Source organism: Nicotiana tabacum, chromosome 18, assembly GCF_000715075.1.
Source record: "Nicotiana tabacum cultivar K326 chromosome 18, ASM71507v2, whole genome shotgun sequence".
In the NCBI taxonomy this organism is placed as follows: domain Eukaryota; kingdom Viridiplantae; phylum Streptophyta; class Magnoliopsida; order Solanales; family Solanaceae; genus Nicotiana; species Nicotiana tabacum.
Window position 1 is genome coordinate 109,558,122 of NC_134097.1, and position 20,432 is coordinate 109,578,553.

Below are 20,432 nucleotides of genomic sequence, written 5' to 3' on the forward strand. Positions count from 1 at the left end.
TTATGTGGCGGTAGCTTATCTTACATGGACATAGTGTGTACAAGTCACATTCAAATGGCGCGTGCATTTGTTACTATTCATTAAAAAGATTGTAAAATCAAAAAAATAAACAGAAACTATAAGGAAAACCAAAAAAGAAGAAAAAAAAAACTTTCAACCTACCTCTCTCCCTTCGTCGTTTTCCCCATTCCCGTCTGTCCAATTTTTCGTTTACATCTTCTTCCGAATTAGTTCTATTCCCATTTTATTGTTCTTTTACCCTTTGTCCTCTCCACTGTTCTACTATATTAATGAAGTCAAGAATTTTTTTTTCTTCACCATTTTTTTTCTTGTGTATGCTCCTTCTAATTTCAACAGAGAGAATAAAACTGTCAACAATCGAGCTCAAAATATATCAGATACAAATGTGATTTTGGGCGTAACTTTCGCTGGAAAAACAAAACAAAAGCGCAAAAAGGACATCAGGTTTCATTGCATTCATGGGGTCCAATCGTACCCATTGTTTCTGATTTTACAAAAGGCTAGCAAATGTTTTGAAGAAGAGAAGAGTAATTTTTCTTGAAGTTGTAGTGATTTTTCTTGTATTTTGACATTGGGTTTCAGTGATTATTTTTTCTTTCTTCTTGATATTTATCCATTTTGATTTTTTCGACATTGGGAAGTCTCACTTTTAATGGATCAGATCACAACTTTCACCATTGAAAATGGTGGCTGGGTGGGAAAATTTATTCCAATACAGCTATGGTAAAGAAGAAAATAAGGGAAATAGAAGAAAAAGTAGAAATTAATAAATTTATTCCAGCACAGCCATGGGGTTTGTTTTCGCGCCCTTGACATGTAACAATCCCATTGGTCATTTGCTGACTGGATGGACACGTCTGTGAATGTGTAATACACGCGCGTAGGGTCAAGGGTCAAATGTGTTTATTAGTTAAGAGTTTCACGAGTTTGAGTGTTCAAATGGGAAAGTCCAAAGTTTGTGCATCGGCTTTCAAAAGTCTTACAAGTTTAAGTGGTCAGGAAGCCATTACGCCTATATTTTTAGAGCACCATAATTTAGAGCTATATAAAAAATTATAGCCAAAATAATTAATTTCAAACTATGTATTTTTATAACTTTTTAGATGAATTGACTATTTATTTCAATTGTATAAATCTTTATTTTCAGGTCAAATTCCAAAAAAAGATTAACTAAAACTTTATTATTTTTAGCCAAATAAAAAAACTTAGTCTAATTAATGTAGTTCTATCCAAGTTTTATTATAAAGTGTATTCGGAAAAAATTATCTAAAAAAGTAACATACTTAAAAGGTAAAAATATATTTTATTTTTCAAAAAAAAACCACATATACATAAAATCCACGTGGCAGACGAGTGCACCCACACAATTTGCTACATCAGCATCCAAGGGGGTAATGGGTCTCAAAAGGCCTAGTTAAGAGGGGTAATTAAGACCACGAATAGTTTAAGGCTGTAACTAATAATCCGTGATAAGTTTAGGGGGTGGTAAGGTGTTTCGCCTTTTTAAAATAAGCACATTTTTGAAAATTCGGCAAACAGCTATTAATTGGAATAATTCTATTCCTTCTAAATTTTGACAGCCTAAAATCTGTATTTGATTCGAGAGAAAAACTAAAGAATATAGGAGAACTAGGACACGAGTCTAATTTCACTAAACATGAAAAAACAAGCAAAGAGTTTTCCTATAATTTAAGTTTAAAAAAATGTGTCTAGAATTTTATCTTAAACGACACTGAAAGTTCAAGAGTTCATCCATTGTGGAACAAAAGCTTTACTATGATTTATCTACATAATATCTGTTCAACCAAAGATCCAAATTAAGTTAGTCATCGATCTCGTTCTGTCTTCTCTGTTAAATGGATTTCGAGCTCTTCTTAGCTTTTGTCTTTTTCAATTTTGCGACTTTTGTTGGTTCATGTCCGAATGTACTATTAAATTGTCTGTCCATGAGAACACACAACTTCCACTATATTCTGAAGACAATTGAAACTTCTTGTGAAATGTTGGGATTAAGTTTAGGAGCAATTTGAGAACTCACCTAATACAGAGATATTTTCTTCTATTCAAATTGTAAGTGAACATATGAGATCATTCTCAAGCGATTCCAAGCTTAAAGGAATGCTTTGGAATGTGAGTTTTATATTCTTTTAGTGGCTTTTGACTCACTGAAATAATTATGTTAGAGCTAATATTTCTATAGGAAATTTATGGGAGCATTACTACAATCTTGTGCTAAGGTTGCACAAGTTGATGACTATGCATGTTGGAGTATTGACTTTTGAGAAAAGATTGGAGATGCTAGAAAGAAGAATAGATTATTGCTTATTTAATAGATTACTTCCTAATGATTAAATTTTGTCGCGATAAAAGGGCAGCCCGGTATATTAAGCTTCCGTAATGTACGGGGTCCGGGGAAGGATCGGACTACAAGGGACTATTGTACGCATCCTTATATTGTATTTCTGCAAGGGGCTATTTCCACGACTCGAACTTGTGACCACAATTATTGCTTATTTAATAGATTACTTCCTAATGATTAAATTTTGTCGCGATAAAAGGGCAGCCCGGTATATTAAGCTTCCGTAATGTACGGGGTCCGGGGAAGGATCGGACTACAAGGGACTATTGTACGCATCATTATGTTGTATTTCTGCAAGAGACTATTTCCACGACTCGAACTCGTGACCTTCTTGTCACAAACGTGTGAATTTTGTAAGCCAATTGCATTTTGTATTTGTGGCAAGCAGAAGCTTTGGTTTTGTAGTTTGTTACGAATGTTATTTTAGTTATATACCTTTTTCCAAAAGAGAGCACCAAAAAATAACATAAGAAACTTCCAATGTTTTGTGCGATAAAAATATGCCACATGGAGAGGAAAAAATTCGTAAAAGGTGATGGTTCAAAGTATGACAAACCGTTCAGATTATGGTGGTGACAGCAAGGAGGACTTTTCAGACGTTGCCAACCAGAAGAAGAAGCGCTGCTCTGAGAAGACAGCAATACGGTGGTGCTACTAAAGCACACCCTCCTCCGCGGAGTCACCTCTTAGGAGGGAGGTGACATGCAAGTATTACTCCTGCATAGACACCCAATAACCATTGCTGGCCCAACCCGAACCCGTGGAAAGGCTTTATTAATAGTGTCCCATCACCTTAATGCCCCCACTTGGGTTACAAGCTTGCGTTACCAAGCTCGGCGTTCTTTCCGTCTTGTTGGGCTCTTTATATAGTGGTCCTTTTGGTATTCTGTATACGGTGTGGGGAAGGGGATATTCTTTCCTTGCCAACTTAAAATGGAATAATTCTATTTCCTCACTAAAAACTCATCGTATGAGCATCTAAAGCAATAAATAGTAGAATAATACTAATAACTGCAGTATCTCAGGTAAAATATCCAGGATCTACGATAAAGAATTCTAGGAATTCCATTGGTTTAATTAGGGGTGTCAATGAATCTTTGAAAGCTGACTAAACTGTATCGAACTGATTATGCGGTTTCTTTTAATAAAAGTGTAGGTTCTAATAGAATACCAAATAATTAGGATAAGTTATTATTTTTGTAAATATATATCAAAAAAATATCAACCGTACAGATAAATTCATATAATAAGTTTAAAAATAATAAAGCATTAAATTTTTTCCTCGATCCTTGGGAATATTGAAACGGCTACAAGCCGACATGTAATTAATAACCGAAGTCCCAACTCCCAAACATATTCTGCTACTCATGTTAAAATTAAATTAGTTTCAACGTCTTAAATAGCCAAGGTATTCCAACGATCTTGAGTGGCAACTAACAACATATTAGATATTTTTCCTCTTGTATGATTTAGATTTCTCTTTTTAATCTTGTAATAGACTTTATTCTTGAGTCCAAACTTGATTGTTTCTCGTGTGACTTGTCTTTGCTTAATTTATTTTATGTTGTTGTCAAATAGTGGGATGGATCTATATTTCATCACAGTTTAAAACATAATTTATCTAAGTCGTATGCAAGTCCACATATTATCGCGTTCTAACTTCTAGTAGCAACTCTTATATGACATTTGAAATAATAATTAACCAAAACATACCGATACCGAAGAAAAACCGAAACGATTGGGACAATTTCGAAAAGTCTGATTTGGTTATTCAAAACAGATTAACCAAAAAATTGATGACATAATTTTTTAAAAATGACAAGCCAAATTGAACCATTGACAACCCTAGATTTAATGCAATCATCTATTAAGAGTATTACAACTAAGACATCACTCGAGGTCTCAAAATAAAACTTATCAATTGGACTAGACATTTCACCTCATGTACACTGCAGATTGCTCTGCTCTCTCTTGCAAAATGGTAGTATATAAAGGCATACTTTTCTTTTAATTTTTTGGTTTTTCTATAATAATACATTAGTAATGTTGCTACCATCACCATCTCTTTTGCCAACTCTAAAAGGAACTCTTATTTCCAATCTGGAAGTACAAATTGGTCTAATAATTTTAATCGACAAAATGAATGCCTCTTCTAGCACAAAAACACCTTCCCCCCCCCCCTTTTCCCAACCCACCTAGGCGAGACAATGAGTAATAGCTCACTCTAGTTCAGAAGGTATATTTAATAGCACTTCTTGGCTCCAACCATACTCAAAATATGCTGGTCCTCTCAATTAGGCAGGCGAATTAGCTGTCTGAATCTTTTCAGTGGCAGCAGCTGCTGCTGAAGCTGCATCACTGAAACCCAACTTCTGTAACTCGGAGAAGAAACCATCCATATCGGCTGCGCCTATCTTATATGGGCTATGAGCAGAGCTAGGAAAGGAACCATTTGTTACTTCTTCCTTGTACTGTAGAAGAGCTTTGTTGATAACATCTCCAACTTGCCCGAACTGCTTACAAAACTTAGGAGTAACCTGTAAAAGGTTTAGACATTAGTTCATGGAATATAGTTCAGACAAAAAGCACTAAGAGTAAGAAAAAGAAGATTGACTTCAGAGTAAACTTAATTGTACTAACCTTGGCATGGTGTGGGTGTTGCATCATCCCAAGTAGATCGTGATAAACTAGCACCTGCGTTTTAGGACATGCAATTAGATAACCTTAACTGTCAACTCCAAATTGTCGAAATGAATGTTCTACTGCGGGAGAGTGAAGACATTGACAAAGCATGCTAATATCATGACAGAGGAAATGTAGGTATGTCATCCTCCATGAGTGGCTTCTAAACTTCACGGCATGTAAAATCATGCATTGTGATGAGAAGAGATGAAACGAAGTAGCAATGTCATTCTACGTAAGGCATTCGTCACAGCAAGTCAGAAAAATATAGATAGCGCAGTGCAGTTACTTCCAATGATCCACCAAACATTTTATCCAACAGCAGCAGCTTATTATGTGGTATAAAGCCCCGCACTCTAAAAAACGAAAAAAGTTTTGCAAAGATGTTCCCACTGTGCAAACTTTTGTACTTTGATTGTCCCAAATTGTTATACTTTCCTAAAAAGAAAGTTTCAGAAGTTCTTCAATATTTAATCGTTTAAAAGAGCGGTTTTCGAACTTACTTTTTGTACTTAAAAGATGTTCAAATTCTTCAAAGAAGTAAATTTATCTACACTCTTGGACTCATTTTCATATAAATATATTAAAACTTTCAACTTTCACGTTAGTAATCATATCTTATCTAAATAATGGGACACTCAACCCCAAGAGTTAAATGTTTGGACTTCCAACTCTCAGTGAGTCATTAAAGTGTTAGTTTCAAGCATTCATGTTCTTTAAGAACTATATAGTACTGTTTGAACTTCATTTCTCTCTTTGGTTTTACATATAACAACAATTACTCCAGCCTGTTTTCCAAACTTCAAATTCTCTATTTCAAGTTTGAAGTTGAAGCGATGGACCAGATGGTAAAACAAACACTTAATATCTATGGCAAACGGTCCAACTAGCATACACATTTGAACTATGGGTCTGTACACCATTTCCCTTTTAATTGGTGTGCATGTAGAAAGTGATAAAATTTTCACTCGAACAAAACTAGAATAAAGCATTTTATTACCACAACATAAGTGGAAAAAAAAAAGTAGAAAGTGTAAAAGAGTTGGAATAGAACATTTTATTAAAACAACATAAGAAGTGAAAAACTGTAGGACATCCAACCAACCTGACCACTGCAGAAAGGCCCAGCACCGATTCCAATAGTGGGGATCTGAAGAGCGGATGTTGCTGCTGCAGCCACAGGCGCAGGCACACATTCTAAAACAACAGAAAAACAACCTACTTCCTGCAATGCCATGGCAGTTTCCACAACCTGCGAAATACATAAAAACAAGTATAAATGCACGCCTTAAACATACGAGTGGTGTACCCAATCAGCTTTTAATAGGTATACCTTGACTGCGCTATCAACATTTCTGCCTTGAGGCCTAAATCCTCCAAGTACACTGATTGCCTGTGGTGTTAGTCCCACATGCCCAATTACAGCAATCCCGGCTTCAACAATAGCTTTAGCTGCTGTAATTCTTGATGGCGCCCCACCTTCCAACTTAATTGCGTCCATCCCTCCTTCCTTTAGAACTCTTACAGCTGTATCTACTGCCTGCTCACAATACAACATTACCGACCCATTCACATTCCGTTGAAACTTAACAATAAAAGACCACCCTCGCCCCAATATGGAGAGGCAACATTTAATTGATTGTTGTATGTGCAAGTAACAATCATCACAATGCAAATGCTGGTTCTACTAGCAGCGTCCCCAAAGGTTTGAAAATTGAAGATTAGCAATAGCTTCAAAAGTTCATTTTTGAATGTTGTGTTGACGTGTAGTTTCTTGACTTAGACAAATCATTCACTTACTAAATAGGAACAACTTACAATTTTATCTTTATGCATACAATCTGCTTTAGTTTTTAGCAATATATTCGAAAAAGCAACAGAAAATTGGTAATAACAGTTGTAACGAAGAATCAATCTTTCACGAAATATCAACATTACTTCAATTCAATTAGAAATAGTGAATAATCAAACTAGGAAAATTTTGGATTCAAAGGTTAGCAATTTCACTTCCTCAAGAAGCAGTTGAATCAAAAATCTCTGTACAACAATAACTAAATTACATTAAGAATAATTAGCATAACATCTCATGACATAAGAAAAATGAATGAACCACAATGCAAAAGAGAAATGTAAAGCAAAATAGAAATGAATCAAAATGGCAGTTCTCGTTAAAAAATTGAGCTACAAAAAGCCACTCGACAAACATTAGAATCAGAAGTGCCAAAGAACTGTTTCTGGCTTCCCATTCATCCATTGAATATCCCTCGAACAAATAGCAACTAGATCATCACAGACATAAGAAAGCAATTGAACCAACGGAACTATATCGCAAATCTAAAAGGCATAAAATCAATAGAAACATCAATTCTGGAATAATTTTGAGCTAGAAAGATCACTCATGAGCACCAAAAGAACCGAAATTCATTCTCCACTGTCTTTATTCTTTATCCAATTTCTTACGACTCCCCATAAGTAACATCATAACATCACATGACTCGAGAAAAAGCATTTTATTATAACACGAATAACAAAGGCATGATAGAAGTCAAACCAAACTTTCAATTCTTGGACAAAATTGAGCAACAAAGGATCAACTGATCAGAACCAGACTCCTAAGGACCAACGGAACTCTCTTCTCTCCTCATTTTCTCTATTTTTTTATCCAAAATATCTCACCACCCCAAATAAGTAACAACGTAACATCATACGACACAAGAAAAAGCATTATGCTATAACGCAAATGACAAAGGCATGATAAACCTCAATCAAAACTTCAACTCTTTATCTATCCAAAAAGAAAAAAAAGAACTTCAATTCTTCAACAAAATTGAGTAATAAAAAGGAACTCTCGTTTCTCCTCCTTTTCTTTATTCTTTATCAAATATGTCACCATTCCAAACAAACAACCATAACTTAACACCCAGAATGCATAAAACTCAGTCACAGTGACAATGCTCATACAAAATTGAGCAACAAATGATTACCTGTTGGATTTAACTAATAAACCTGTCAGTGCAAATTTCTATACTGTACCAAATCAGACTTGCTAAGAATAATTCAATTTAACCTGCTGGTGTAAAAAGAGTTGCACAAAATTTTAAAAAATTACCTGTTTAGTACTAGACTCATAAGTACCAAAAGGTAAATCACCAACAAGAAGAGGCCTTTTAGCACCTCTAGCAACAGCTCTACAGTGAACAAGCATCTCATCAAGTGTAATAGGCAAAGTGGTGTCATGCCCATGAACTACCATAGATGCTGAGTCACCCACAAGACATATATCAATTCCAGCCATATCTATATGAACACCTGATGGGTAATCATAACCCGTCACCATTGTTATAGGCTCCCCCTTCTTATGTTTTTGTCTTAGACTCGTTAGTGTCACTCTTTGATTTGGGTTTTGGGGTTTCGGCCCACCATATACAGTGTTTTCTGGAACGTTACTCATGTACCTCAATTTTCTGTAATGGGTTTGCACATTTTTCCTCACTGAAGAAGAAATAGTTCTTGAAATTGAAGGAAAGAATACCATTTTGAATAAAGGCTGTAAGATGTGAATGATTGGATTGTAGATATATAAGCATGCAAGAATGGAGAAAGCAGCCCCTTTTTGCGCCAACCAAAAAGGACTTAGCTGTGGCGGGCTGAACCTGAACTATCCAAAAGCACCTGAAAAGTGAAAATTATCAAACAGTTTATTAGGAATTTGAAATTTCCGAGATACGTTCTGTTTAAACTGTTGTACACTGCCGGTGAAGTTGTTTATGGAGTATCAATCGACGGTGTGGCGATTGAGCATACCGATGTGAGTTTAATATTGGAATTTAGAGGATATATTTTTTTCGAGATTATTTCGAGAGAATAAAAGGATTATACTAAAGTAATTAATTTATGAGTCATTTAAGAAAGGGAATCTTACAATATATGAGTCATTTAGACTAGGAAGGTCATTAGGCGTCTATTGATGCAGGACTTTACCTTCTAGTTGTACTATACCAGCCATCTATTTCGTATTTTCGTTGTCGTATCCTGTATTTCATATTTCATATCTCTTATATATTGTTGCTGTTTTATTACGCATTTTTACATAACTAATGTATCATCTCCTATTGCTTCTTTTGAGCCGAGGGTCTCCTGGAAACAGCCTCTCTACCTTTCGGAGTAGGGGTAAGGTCTGCGTACATACAACCCTCCCCAGACCCCACTTGTGGGATTATACTAGGTCGTTGTTGTTGTTGTTGTAATCTTACAATGTTCCAAAAAAGTCTCAAATTACCAACTCGTGTAGCTATTAATCCGACTTACCAAAACTAGTTAAACACGTATAAAAATTGAAAATCCAAAGAAACATGGTTTTTTCTCTCCAAGAATGACAAAGATCTCCTTCCATATTTTCAAGCGTGATTAGCAACATTAGATGAAGGCGGAAAGGAAATTCCATGGATGAAGTAGCAAATAAAGTGATGAAATACATACATACATACATACATATATATATATATATATATATATATATATACACGGTTAGTGATTCTTTGAAAACATATAGATGAGTCAATATACAAAACTTGAAGAAGATTGGAGGTTATTTGGACTGATTTGGTATCAAAATTCGTAGTTGAAATCGAGTTCAAAAAATTCTTTTGCGTCATATGTACTAAACATGTATCACGCAGGTATACATGGATATACATGTGATACATATTTGATACATATGTGATACACAGTGTGATACACCTATCATTTTTTTCATGTTCATCTTCTATTTCGAATTTTCAATTCAAACCACCTCAAAACTCCACCAAATCATCCCAATATTGAGATTCAAGCAACTTAAGATGTACCCAATCTATTCTAATAACACTCACTCAAAAGAAAGCAAAAATTTAACCCTTTTTGGCTACAAATAGCTAAAGTGCTAATATTAGTAATATTTTATAAATGGACCAATTTTTGTAATAAACTACTTATAAATGAACATAGCTGATATTTTCTCTTTAAGAAAAACTTTCCTGCTATTTCCAAAAAGTTGGCAATATAAGGGTGTTTGGTAAGCCCATAAATTTGTTTGATTAGACACACTCACTTATTGGTTTATCTGAATGTTTCTTAAAGGGATTTTTACCTTCCTATACAATATTTGAAACTTTATTACCAAATATGTCCACATTTAGTTAATTATCTGATCTAAACAAGTTTTGTCTACAAAATATATACATTTATTTAAACTAGAACCCTTCCTGCAGTAGCCTTCCTTTTGTAGACGCAAGATTTTGGGATCGCATAGGATTCTTTAGAGATTTTATGCAATCATCGCAATTTAATTAAGCCTGTTATTACGTCGATTTTCTCTGATTATTATCGCACAATCAAGTTCTATTCTCTAGTGTTCTCTGTTTCCTCTGGTTTCAAAACCATAAGCGAAGGTTTTAAAAAAAATTGCAAACAATTATCTACAATTGTATTGAATTCTGCGGCATAATGTCAAAATTAGCTATTATGCTTCAGATAAATGATCATTGGGATAGCATTGAGGATACAAAGATTGTAATATTGATGGAATTGTAGTCAGCGAGGATTCAAATTATAGTCAATTGAATTCTGCAATTGTAGAGTATCTAATGATCGATACCTCCGAAAAAATCATCGAAATCAAATACATTATCAATGAATGTTGTCCTCCAATGAAAATTCGGAACGATATGGGACTTCGAGTATACACGGAGACGAAAAAGGAAAACAAAAGCTTAGGAATATATCCCCTATATATAACAGTGCATGATTTCGATTTGGAATGCAGTATCTCTAATTCGAGCACAATTACAAGTTTGCTCTGTATTTTCAGTGGTGATGTTTTGTCAGTTCCATGTGTTCTACAGTTATTCTACAACATATCTACAATGATACTACCTAACAAATGTAGTTTAACTGTTATGACTATTGAAGTATTCAATTTCACGTGTTCTACAATTTTACTACAAATTATCTACAATATATTTCTGAATTATAGATACTTTTAATTGAGTGCACGTTCATCTGGAATAGTGAAGGTGATTGATAGGCCAACATCTCCGACAATTGTGGAATATGAAAGTATCATCATAATAGAACATATGCCAAATGTTGTTGAAGTAGCTCAAGTCTACAAAGACAAGCAAACAATTATCAATGCAATAAAGCACTATTCTGTCATGAATAAGTTCCAATTTAGGGTGAAGAGGTAGCATAAGAAGGTGGGAACAATTCAATTGTTAAATTCATATTTATTTTAATTTGTAGTTTTTTTTTGTGTTTTTTTGTATAGTTTGTACTTTCTTAATATATAAATTGTATATAATTTGTAGTTTTTTTGTATAAAAATTGTCTAATATAAAAATTTTATGCTTAAACAACCTATTATTTTGTAGCTACATTTTTCATAACAATTTTTAAATTGTTCTTATTCCGTAGTTGTTGCCTGGTATGTGTCGGGGACAATTGTACATGGCACTTCAAGTCCACCAGCCTAAACGAATCAGTATTGTTTAAAGTTCAAAAATTCATCAGCTTGTACACATGCTCTTTGATGAACAATACATACACACAAAGCAAACCTACTGTCATGGTAGTTGGTAGCATGGTTATACCAAAATATGCGGATCCTAAGATAATATACACACCAAAAGACATACAAATTGATATGTTGTCGGAACATGGTGTGAACTTGACATACATGCAAGCTTGGAGAGCAAAGGAAAAGGCTTTAAAATTTTTGAGAGGTCATCCTGCTGATTCCTACAGTCACTTGCCAAGTTATTTGTATATTTTGGAGAAGACTTATCAGGGGTCGGTAGTTATTGCAGAAGACTGAAGATGACTGTTTCTTGTACGCATTTGTTGCGCTTAGTACGTCCATCAACGGTTGAGAGTATTGTAGGCCAGATATAGTAGTTGATGGCACCTTCTTGAAGTCGGTATATAGGGGAATAATGTTAACAACTAGCACAATGGATGCAACAGGTATTGTAGATTAATTGTATAAATATATTTGTAAAGTCATTTTTCAGTATGTATTTTTTATACTCTCAAGTTTTATTTAAAAAAATTGAATTTCTTTTTGTCACCTGTGTGATAGGTAACATATTACCACTGGCATACGTTGTTGTTGATTCAGAAAATGGCGCATCATAGAAGTGGCTTTTTGAGCAATTCAAACATGCATATGGTGAAAAATCAAATATGTGTTATTCCGGACCGGAATGAGAGTATCTTAAATGTAATATCTACTATGCTTGCATGTGGCATATTTGACAAATGTAAGGTCAAAGTTCAAGAAGGGTCATCTAAAGTTAAGCGAATTGTACTTTGCCACAGCACGATCATACACACATGATGAATTTGATGAAAGAATGACAAAGATTGAAGAGATCGACGCGTGTTATAGCATACCTATAAGATATTGGCTATCATAGATGGTCTCGGGTGTTATACCCCATTTTAACACGGGTCAAACTAGAGTACAATATATTGATAAATACGACGTTTAATTAATTAAAAGATTCATCACCTAATTATTTTAATGGTGAATTAGGACACCTAATTATTAAATAATGTAGTAAAGTTAAGTCAAGTTTATGGTCCGCTTAACCTTAGAAATTCTAGGTAAGGATTCTAATTATCTCAAAAGGAAGGAGTAAGGCACCTTTTAAGATTCATTAAAAAATAGTTAAACGGTCAAACTTAGGTTAATTAATCCAACGTCTTGTTACATAACACAAGTATACCTATTAGGTATTTTATACGTACTAAAAATAGCTCAAAGTTAATCACAAAATGACTTTAACAATATAGGGTTAATAAATGATCCAATTGGTTAAGTAAAAGTTAAAATGATGGTTTGTGTGAAATCCATAAACGACTTAGTTTGAAGAAAAGAATTATGGTTTAAAATGCACTAAAGCCATAGTTTTTGAAATACGTATTTGGCTTGGAATTCGATCCTACCCTCCAACGTTTTCCCATATGAAAGGATTTACCAAGACCCTGGCAGACTCCAAATCCTTGAGTGTTCATGGGTTAAAAAGTAGAAATAAAGAGAAGGCTTCAAGTCTTCATCTAAGTTAATGTTAGTCCCATGTGATGAATGAGTACTCTATTTAGCAGAAATACTAAATAATTAAATAAACTTAATTACCAAAACCCATACTAAACATGAAATAAGCATAAATACAAATAAATCGGCCGTAATCAAGAAGTTAGACAAAATGGATGTAAAGAAAAGATAAGAAAGACGCCATAGGCGCCCCAAGCGTTTCGCTTGTTTTCTTGCTATCCGATGCACTCCAGGGAAGATGGTATGTGATGACCCTATGTTCGGGTGGGAGAGTCTTGCATTAAGACTCCATGTTCTCCAAAGTGTACATGCAAATAAAGCGAGAAATAAAAATTAACAATATAATCTTAATATTGCAAATTGTATCCCCAACTAGTTGAGGACAATGAGAAAGTAAAGCAACACAATTACTACAGTGGTGCTAAAAAACCATATCAATAGAAGCAGATTCTTTACATAGGAATTTTAAGTCATCATGACAACTACTTGCGATGAATTAAAAGATGGAAACACATTTTGTTCCTTTAATATACTTATAGGTATGATTAACAAAACTAAGTTAACACTTTTTAGAGATTACTACGACATAGTAACTCAGGAAACATTTATTTAAACTAAAAGAATAAATCATTTATAAACACATATATAAGACCCTATTTTCGATACTTCAATGATACAATCTTAAGTCAAGGATCTGTAAAACCACTTCCATTAAAATATATATAAAATTTCTCTCATAGCAGGTCACTAAAAGGTTGAAACACTAAATGAACAGACCCTTATAACAGTATAACAAGAGGAAAGAATCATAACTTGGCTCAAATTATATTATTTACTTACGACAATGTCTAAAATAATTCTTATTGCAACTGGTTGAGATCTAGTTAGAACCTATAAGCATGGTCTCTAAATTTCGAGCAAAAAAAAAAATAATCCAAAGCCTGGTTTCTTTATAATAAGAAAATTTACATTGGTTAGCTTATAAAATCCTACTTTAACACGAGAGCATATGAGCCTTAATATCCATATTACATTGATTAGGCAGGTTGGTCATTTTATTGGTAATTTAGAGCTCTTGAGAAGATCTATCTTTCATTCTTTGGACAGTAAACTAAAAGTAGCGCAGCTATGAATATTTAACGCATGGAAGACATGAGGTGAACCCATTATAAATAGCAACACCCTATATGGATGATAGCTAAAGCATGAAGCATCCATATCCATACGCATTTACGCAACCAAATCATATTTTAGAGACAGTTTTATTTCATACAATAAGATTATTCGTGGTTTCTATAAAATACTCGTCCAACTAGCATCCTCGCAGTCTATTATGACTTAACCCCCATTCAAGAAATAGCTTAACATATGATTTCTAATATACGGAGGACAGCAGCTAAAGAAAATAAGGAACACTTAACATAAGATTTTGACAAAGGAGTAATAACACAAAAACGATGACTTCAATCAACTCTCAACAAAAAAAGGCATGACGAATATCCATTTTTAATGACGTCTCACACAAAGAGAAACTAATGCATTTCAAAAATTAATGATTCAAGCAGATACTACCTAGAATCGAAAGAAAAATAAGTAAAACAAAGTCACTGACCTGTTGCGGGGCAGTGAACTAGGGCGAGGGTCTTGGATTTATCGGACTCCGACCTCGAACTAACTACTTCGAACGATTCCGGAAAAAGGGCAAAACACCTCTGCTTTGACTAAAAAAATCAACCAATAGAGGCGAGAAATATCAAACGAAAAGCTAGGATTTTAGAGAGTGCTTTAAAGGAGTAAAAGCGGGAGCGAAAAGCAGTGAGTTTGAGAATCATATGCAACGATGGCTCTAGTAAAGGGGGCGGCTGAAACTCTCAAAATTTGGGGTGAAAGGGTCGGCTAAGAGCTTGTCCCCAAATGGATTGCATTTATAGGGCAAAAATTAGGGTTCTTGGTTTGAAAATTAAAATAGCCGTTTGAGAGAGGATTGGCCGTTTATTTCACCATTTTAGTCTATCATTTGGAAGGCAAGCTTCTCTGGAAAAGGGGAGATATCACGTGAGGAAGAGAGAGAGTTGAGAGATTTTTGTGGGTTTATTTGACCAAACTTAAATGAGGAAGGTATTCTAGAGGATTCCTGGACTTGGGCTACCGGGTCACTAGGGTTGAACTTTATTTTGGGTTAAAGAGACTTTGGGCGGCCGAAATTTAGGCCTAGACTGCTGAATATTTTCTTTCTTCCTTGTATATTTTTTTGGGCTTCTATTAATTATATTATATAATACTACTTACTATTAACATATAAAAATATTCCTTATACTAATTGATAAGTATAAAACTATAATATTCTTGGAACAAATATTTATAAAATGTAGGATTAAAGAAACATTACTATTTTACTAAATAAAGGAGAATGATATGCTTATTCACAAAAGGCGATAAGAATGAATGAACGAGTGAATAATAATAATAACAATAACATGTATAGTAAGAGTTTTAATAATAATAACAAATAGGCATAATTTGTATTAAAATAAATAGTAGAATAACTACCTTATATTATTAGTGATATTAGAAGCTTAAAAAAATAATTTGAAAAAAAGAAGGGACAAAATTGGATGACAACATCGGGTACTTGCTATGGTGAACAGAACGTGGACGATGACAGCAAACATTGCAGAATCATTGAATGCGGTAACAAAAGATGCAAGAGAGCTGCTCGTAGTAGAACTATTAGAGTACATAAGGCTTCTTGAACGTTGGACTAATGAAAAGTTATTGAAAACAAATGGTACGTTCACATACCTTGGAAAAAAAATACAACAAAGAGTTGGAGGACAACAAGACATTATCGCAGAAGATGAGAGTAATCTATATCCAGTAACGTCAGATCAATGATTCCATTAAACTAAATATATACTGTTAATTGTAGATAAAGTATTGTATAATTGTAGTTATTTTGTATATGTTGCTGACAACTTGTTGTGTGTTTTTAATGAATTGTAGGTGAGGGCTTCCATAGAACACATCTATACAGTGATAGATGGTGTGGAGCGCTTTATTGTTTGTCTTCAAAATAAGAGATGTAATTGTGGACAATTCCAGCTTGATGAACTTCCTTGTGCACATGCTTTGGTGGCTTTGAGGCATAGGAATGAGTCTTATAACTGTTGTTCTCCTTATTACACGAGGGAGAGCCTTTTGCTTTATGAAATACCAGTAGATCTGTTGCTTGACGAAAACAAATGGAATGTGCAACAGCATATAGCTGAAAAAGTCGTAATGCCACATACTAGGAAAAGACAGTCAGAGAGACCTCAAAAACAAAGATACAAAGCATATGATGAAGTAAATGCAAAGAAGTACAAGATTTCACGTGGCAACTGCGAACTAGAAATATCTTGTAAGAATACTCCCAAAAGGAAATAAAAATTAATAAAGTCACAAGATTTTTTGATAAATCATGTTGAGATGTTCTGGAGAATTATAATTGAGGTGTAATTGTGTTGATAAATTGAATAAAGACTATCTCCTATAATGAAATATTTTCAACTCTTAATGCAATTGGTTTGTAGTTGTTTTGTTTAATTACCGAGTGTATTTATCTCAGCCTTTCCTAATAACACTGCTTAAAATTGAATAGATTATGTATTTTATATATTAGTAGTAGACATAATTGTAGTTAAGTCGTAAAGAAATTATATGCTAAAAATAACGAAACAAAAGGTAACAAAACAAAACATAAGTAGTAGAATCAAGTACTAATAACTTTCAACCAAAAAGGCTTTTCCTCGTGTTTTCGATTCTAAGTAGTAGAATCCTGGACAAAATAACAAAACAAAAGGTAAAACAATTGTTGCACAAATCTGTTACAAATAAATTTCAACTGACTTGTTCTTAGTTAACAATTTGTCTACAACTTTAGTACAAACCAGTTATAACTAAACAATTTAACTAAAAATTTTCTACAGAAAAGGGAAACTAATTATTCTTCTTCCGGATTTGTATTCTCTCGTTCACAGCTGGTGCACCTTTTCTTCTTGCTAATCTGCCAGTCACCTCAGTCTCACTAATTGCACCAAGCTCTTGCTTTTTCCTAGCATAATCCCAAAGTAATGCTCCATAGCGTCTACGATGTTGATCAATATCAGAAAGGTCTTCTTTTGAAATCGCTAGCTCTCCAATGCTGGCATATTTTGCAAATGTCGCAACGTATACACCACAGTCACTGCAAAAAGAAATTAGGGAAAAAGATTTAGCATTCAGTGTAAAATAAAATATGTTAAATAGATAGAAGGAAAATCAACTTTTTCATAGAGTGATCCCTCTCTTTGCTGGGGTATCTCACCGACCAATCACTGAATGTCAAGAGGGTCAGAAACACCTTTTTCAATGTATGCCTTTGTGTTCTTGTAGTTGATGTTTCGACGCTTGCCATAGAAGCCGGTGTATGACAAATAGAGGGAGATCATAACAACAAACTTGTTGACAACAGATTCAACAAGGTTGTGATGTTGTGAAGAGACCATAGAATCATAAACATATAGAACCCTATTGGTAATGTTAAACACAACCAACAACCAAAGAAATTTTTTCACAATGTTTATGGGCATAATCACAAAATCAACTTGATCCCATGCAGCATTTACAAGTAACCTATACCCCAATATGTATTCTGATACGACGTCATGGGGTTTGACAACAACAAGCTTCTTATCGGTAGGAGCATTAACATACCTTTGGTAAATATGTTCAATTCTAGTTTTGAACATACAGTTAGTGGTTGTAAATCGTGTTTTGTTTTGAGGACCATACTTTCCTCTCTTCCTCAAATAGTATAAAATAACATCAGTGTGCTGCAAAAAAATAAATTTCATTATTTCTCAATGCTTCATACAATTTAACTACAATTTTTAAACAAAAAAACTACAATATTCTTAAATAATAGAATACTACAACTAATCATTAAATTCTGCCAGGGTATGTATTTACCTATCGTTGAGGACTTGCCCGGGATGTTCCAAAGTATAAAACTACTCCTTTTTATAAACTTTTTCCACTCGAAGATCATACCACAACTTAAGTTGGTTATCTTTTACAGAATCAGACGCCTTCCTCCTATTTAAACATATAACAATTACAATAAATATATAGATTCAACTGGAAATAAAAAAATTGAATACACTAAAAAATATGAAAAATTTGTATAAACTAACCTATTTGAAACCATATTGGTACCAAAGTATAACTACTTATTGAATTCTTCCAACAAGTCAGGATCAACATCATCCCCAATAACCTCAGTAAATGGATGCTTGATGAGGAAAATTAGAGATCCAACAGAAGTGCTCCCCTCAGAACTGTAAAAAGGGAGGAAGGGGGATCTGGCATGCTTTCCAGGCTACCTTGTTCTTCCTTAATGCACATGGGTTATTTCATCTTCATTAAGCTCGCCGAACTTAACAATCTGGGAGAAGATCTCTGGCAGCTCAAAATCATCAAGTGTTAATTCCCCTTTTTCAGATCTGGAGTTATTGTTTGAATCACCTACATTAATGTAGTCGGCTGGTTCACCTTCAAAATTTAAAACAAAAGAATAAGAAGACATGTTGCATAGTTCTTTATGGAAAATTGAAACTTATATAAAACCTGTTTTTTTCCTACAATTATAATGTAACATATAATACCATTGAAATCTTCACAGCGATTGTCTCCTTGTTGTATAACGTTTTCTTGTTGAATGGGAGATTGCATTTTTGTAGACTCCTTCTCCTCATTTAAATGCTCTCCTGGAACGCTAATATTAGCTTTCTGTTTTGGAGAGTCCACATGCATAATTTCCTTCTCTGTTACAATAATGTGTACAACTTAATTAAATTATAGATAATTTGCAATAAACATTAACATCAATATAGATAAATTGTAGTAAATTTGTTGAAATGTTATCCTGCATTTGATATGCAAAATGTATTGTGAAATATGATGATAATATGTACTAAATCATACATGCATTTTCTTCATCAAATGTCCCTTCAAATTGGGAAGATAAATCAACACCTAGAGGAACATTATCCTTAATTTGAATGTCATTCATGTGCCATGTATCTAAGAAAACCATTGAAAATATAATGTAGATTAGTTGTTGGTAATTTAGGCTATATGTAGATATATTGTAGATATAATGTAGATACATGTTTTACTGCTGCTGACCAACATTGGTTTAGAACTACTGCCCGAAATGTGTTGATTGTTCTTTTCTTTGTAATGCTCATCTTTTTTCGTAGAACTGCTAGTAAACTGCAAGCATAATTTGTTAGGCTATATACTTTATGAATGATAATAGAAACTTAGACATGGTGAAAATTATTATCTAAAATGAATATATTTCGAATGAAACCTTAGCATCAATGTTAACCTTTTGACTGTTTATTGCCTGTAAAACAGGCTTGACTGAATCATTGAGTAACAGTCGAATACTACCTAGTTCTTGAAAAACCTCTTTCGTGAAAGTTCCAAGGTCTGAACCCACCTACATATTAAAATAAAAAGAGTTAACGAAATAATTTGCATAACATAAATTAAAGAAACAATCTAGGATTATGTATAAATATTACTTTATCAACATCTTTTCTTAATTTTTTTTATTTGTTTCACAATATCTTTCTTGTCATCTTTTTCAGTTGTCTGCTTATATCCGGATGGAGATAGAGCATCTGTCGGATGCTTGGACTTTGTTTCATCTTCTTTAAGGATGTATTCAACTTTATCTAGCAAATTCATTCTTGAAAGCTCTTTTGGTGTTTCAATTATGTTGGCGAACTGAGTGAAAAAAAATGTGAGAGACCTAGTCATATTATGTATAAATTATGTAGATAATTTGTATTAAATTGTGTGCGTAGAAGTGAAAACTATTTACCTTGATCCATGATGGTTTGATCATTCTATCTTCCAATGCAGATAATCATATCTTGTCCTTACTAGCTATCCAGTTAAGTATGCGGGGGATCGAATTAGCAACCCTTGTAGCTATATCCATGTTGACTGTAGAGCAACACTCATACAACCATATTTGTATAGCTAGTGCAAAACCTCGAATGAGATAAAAATGCACAAAAGTATTGCGCTTGTGCCTAACAGACTCAAGCAATCGTGTATAAGATTGGATACCCCATGCGTAGTTCGCATACTGCCCCGAGTCCACCAAGTAGAACCTAAAATGGTCTATCAAACCTAAATTATCTTTGTTTGAAGGACAGAGGAAAAATTACGTGAGATAGA

At 33.8% G+C, this 20,432-nt stretch overlaps 2 protein-coding genes across 2 annotated transcripts; one reads left to right on the forward strand and one right to left on the reverse strand.

Annotated features, from left to right (window-relative positions):
- Window positions 1-4,349: 4,349 nt before the first annotated feature.
- Window positions 4,350-8,851, reverse strand: LOC107781389 (3-methyl-2-oxobutanoate hydroxymethyltransferase 1, mitochondrial-like). Its single transcript, XM_016602083.2, has 5 exons — window positions 8,172-8,851; window positions 6,396-6,602; window positions 6,168-6,314; window positions 5,021-5,074; window positions 4,350-4,917 (listed from the first exon to the last, which is right to left on the reverse strand). The coding sequence occupies exons 1-5, from the start codon at window positions 8,595-8,597 to the stop codon at window positions 4,675-4,677; spliced, it is 1,077 nt and encodes a 358-aa protein (XP_016457569.1). The 5' UTR covers window positions 8,598-8,851; the 3' UTR covers window positions 4,350-4,674.
- A 6,964-nt stretch (window positions 8,852-15,815) lies between these two features.
- Window positions 15,816-16,583, forward strand: LOC107781390 (uncharacterized). The gene is made up of 2 exons (XM_016602084.1): window positions 15,816-16,034; window positions 16,161-16,583. Exons 1-2 carry the CDS (start codon window positions 15,816-15,818, stop codon window positions 16,581-16,583), a joined length of 642 nt encoding a protein of 213 aa, XP_016457570.1.
- Window positions 16,584-20,432: the final 3,849 nt, after the last annotated feature.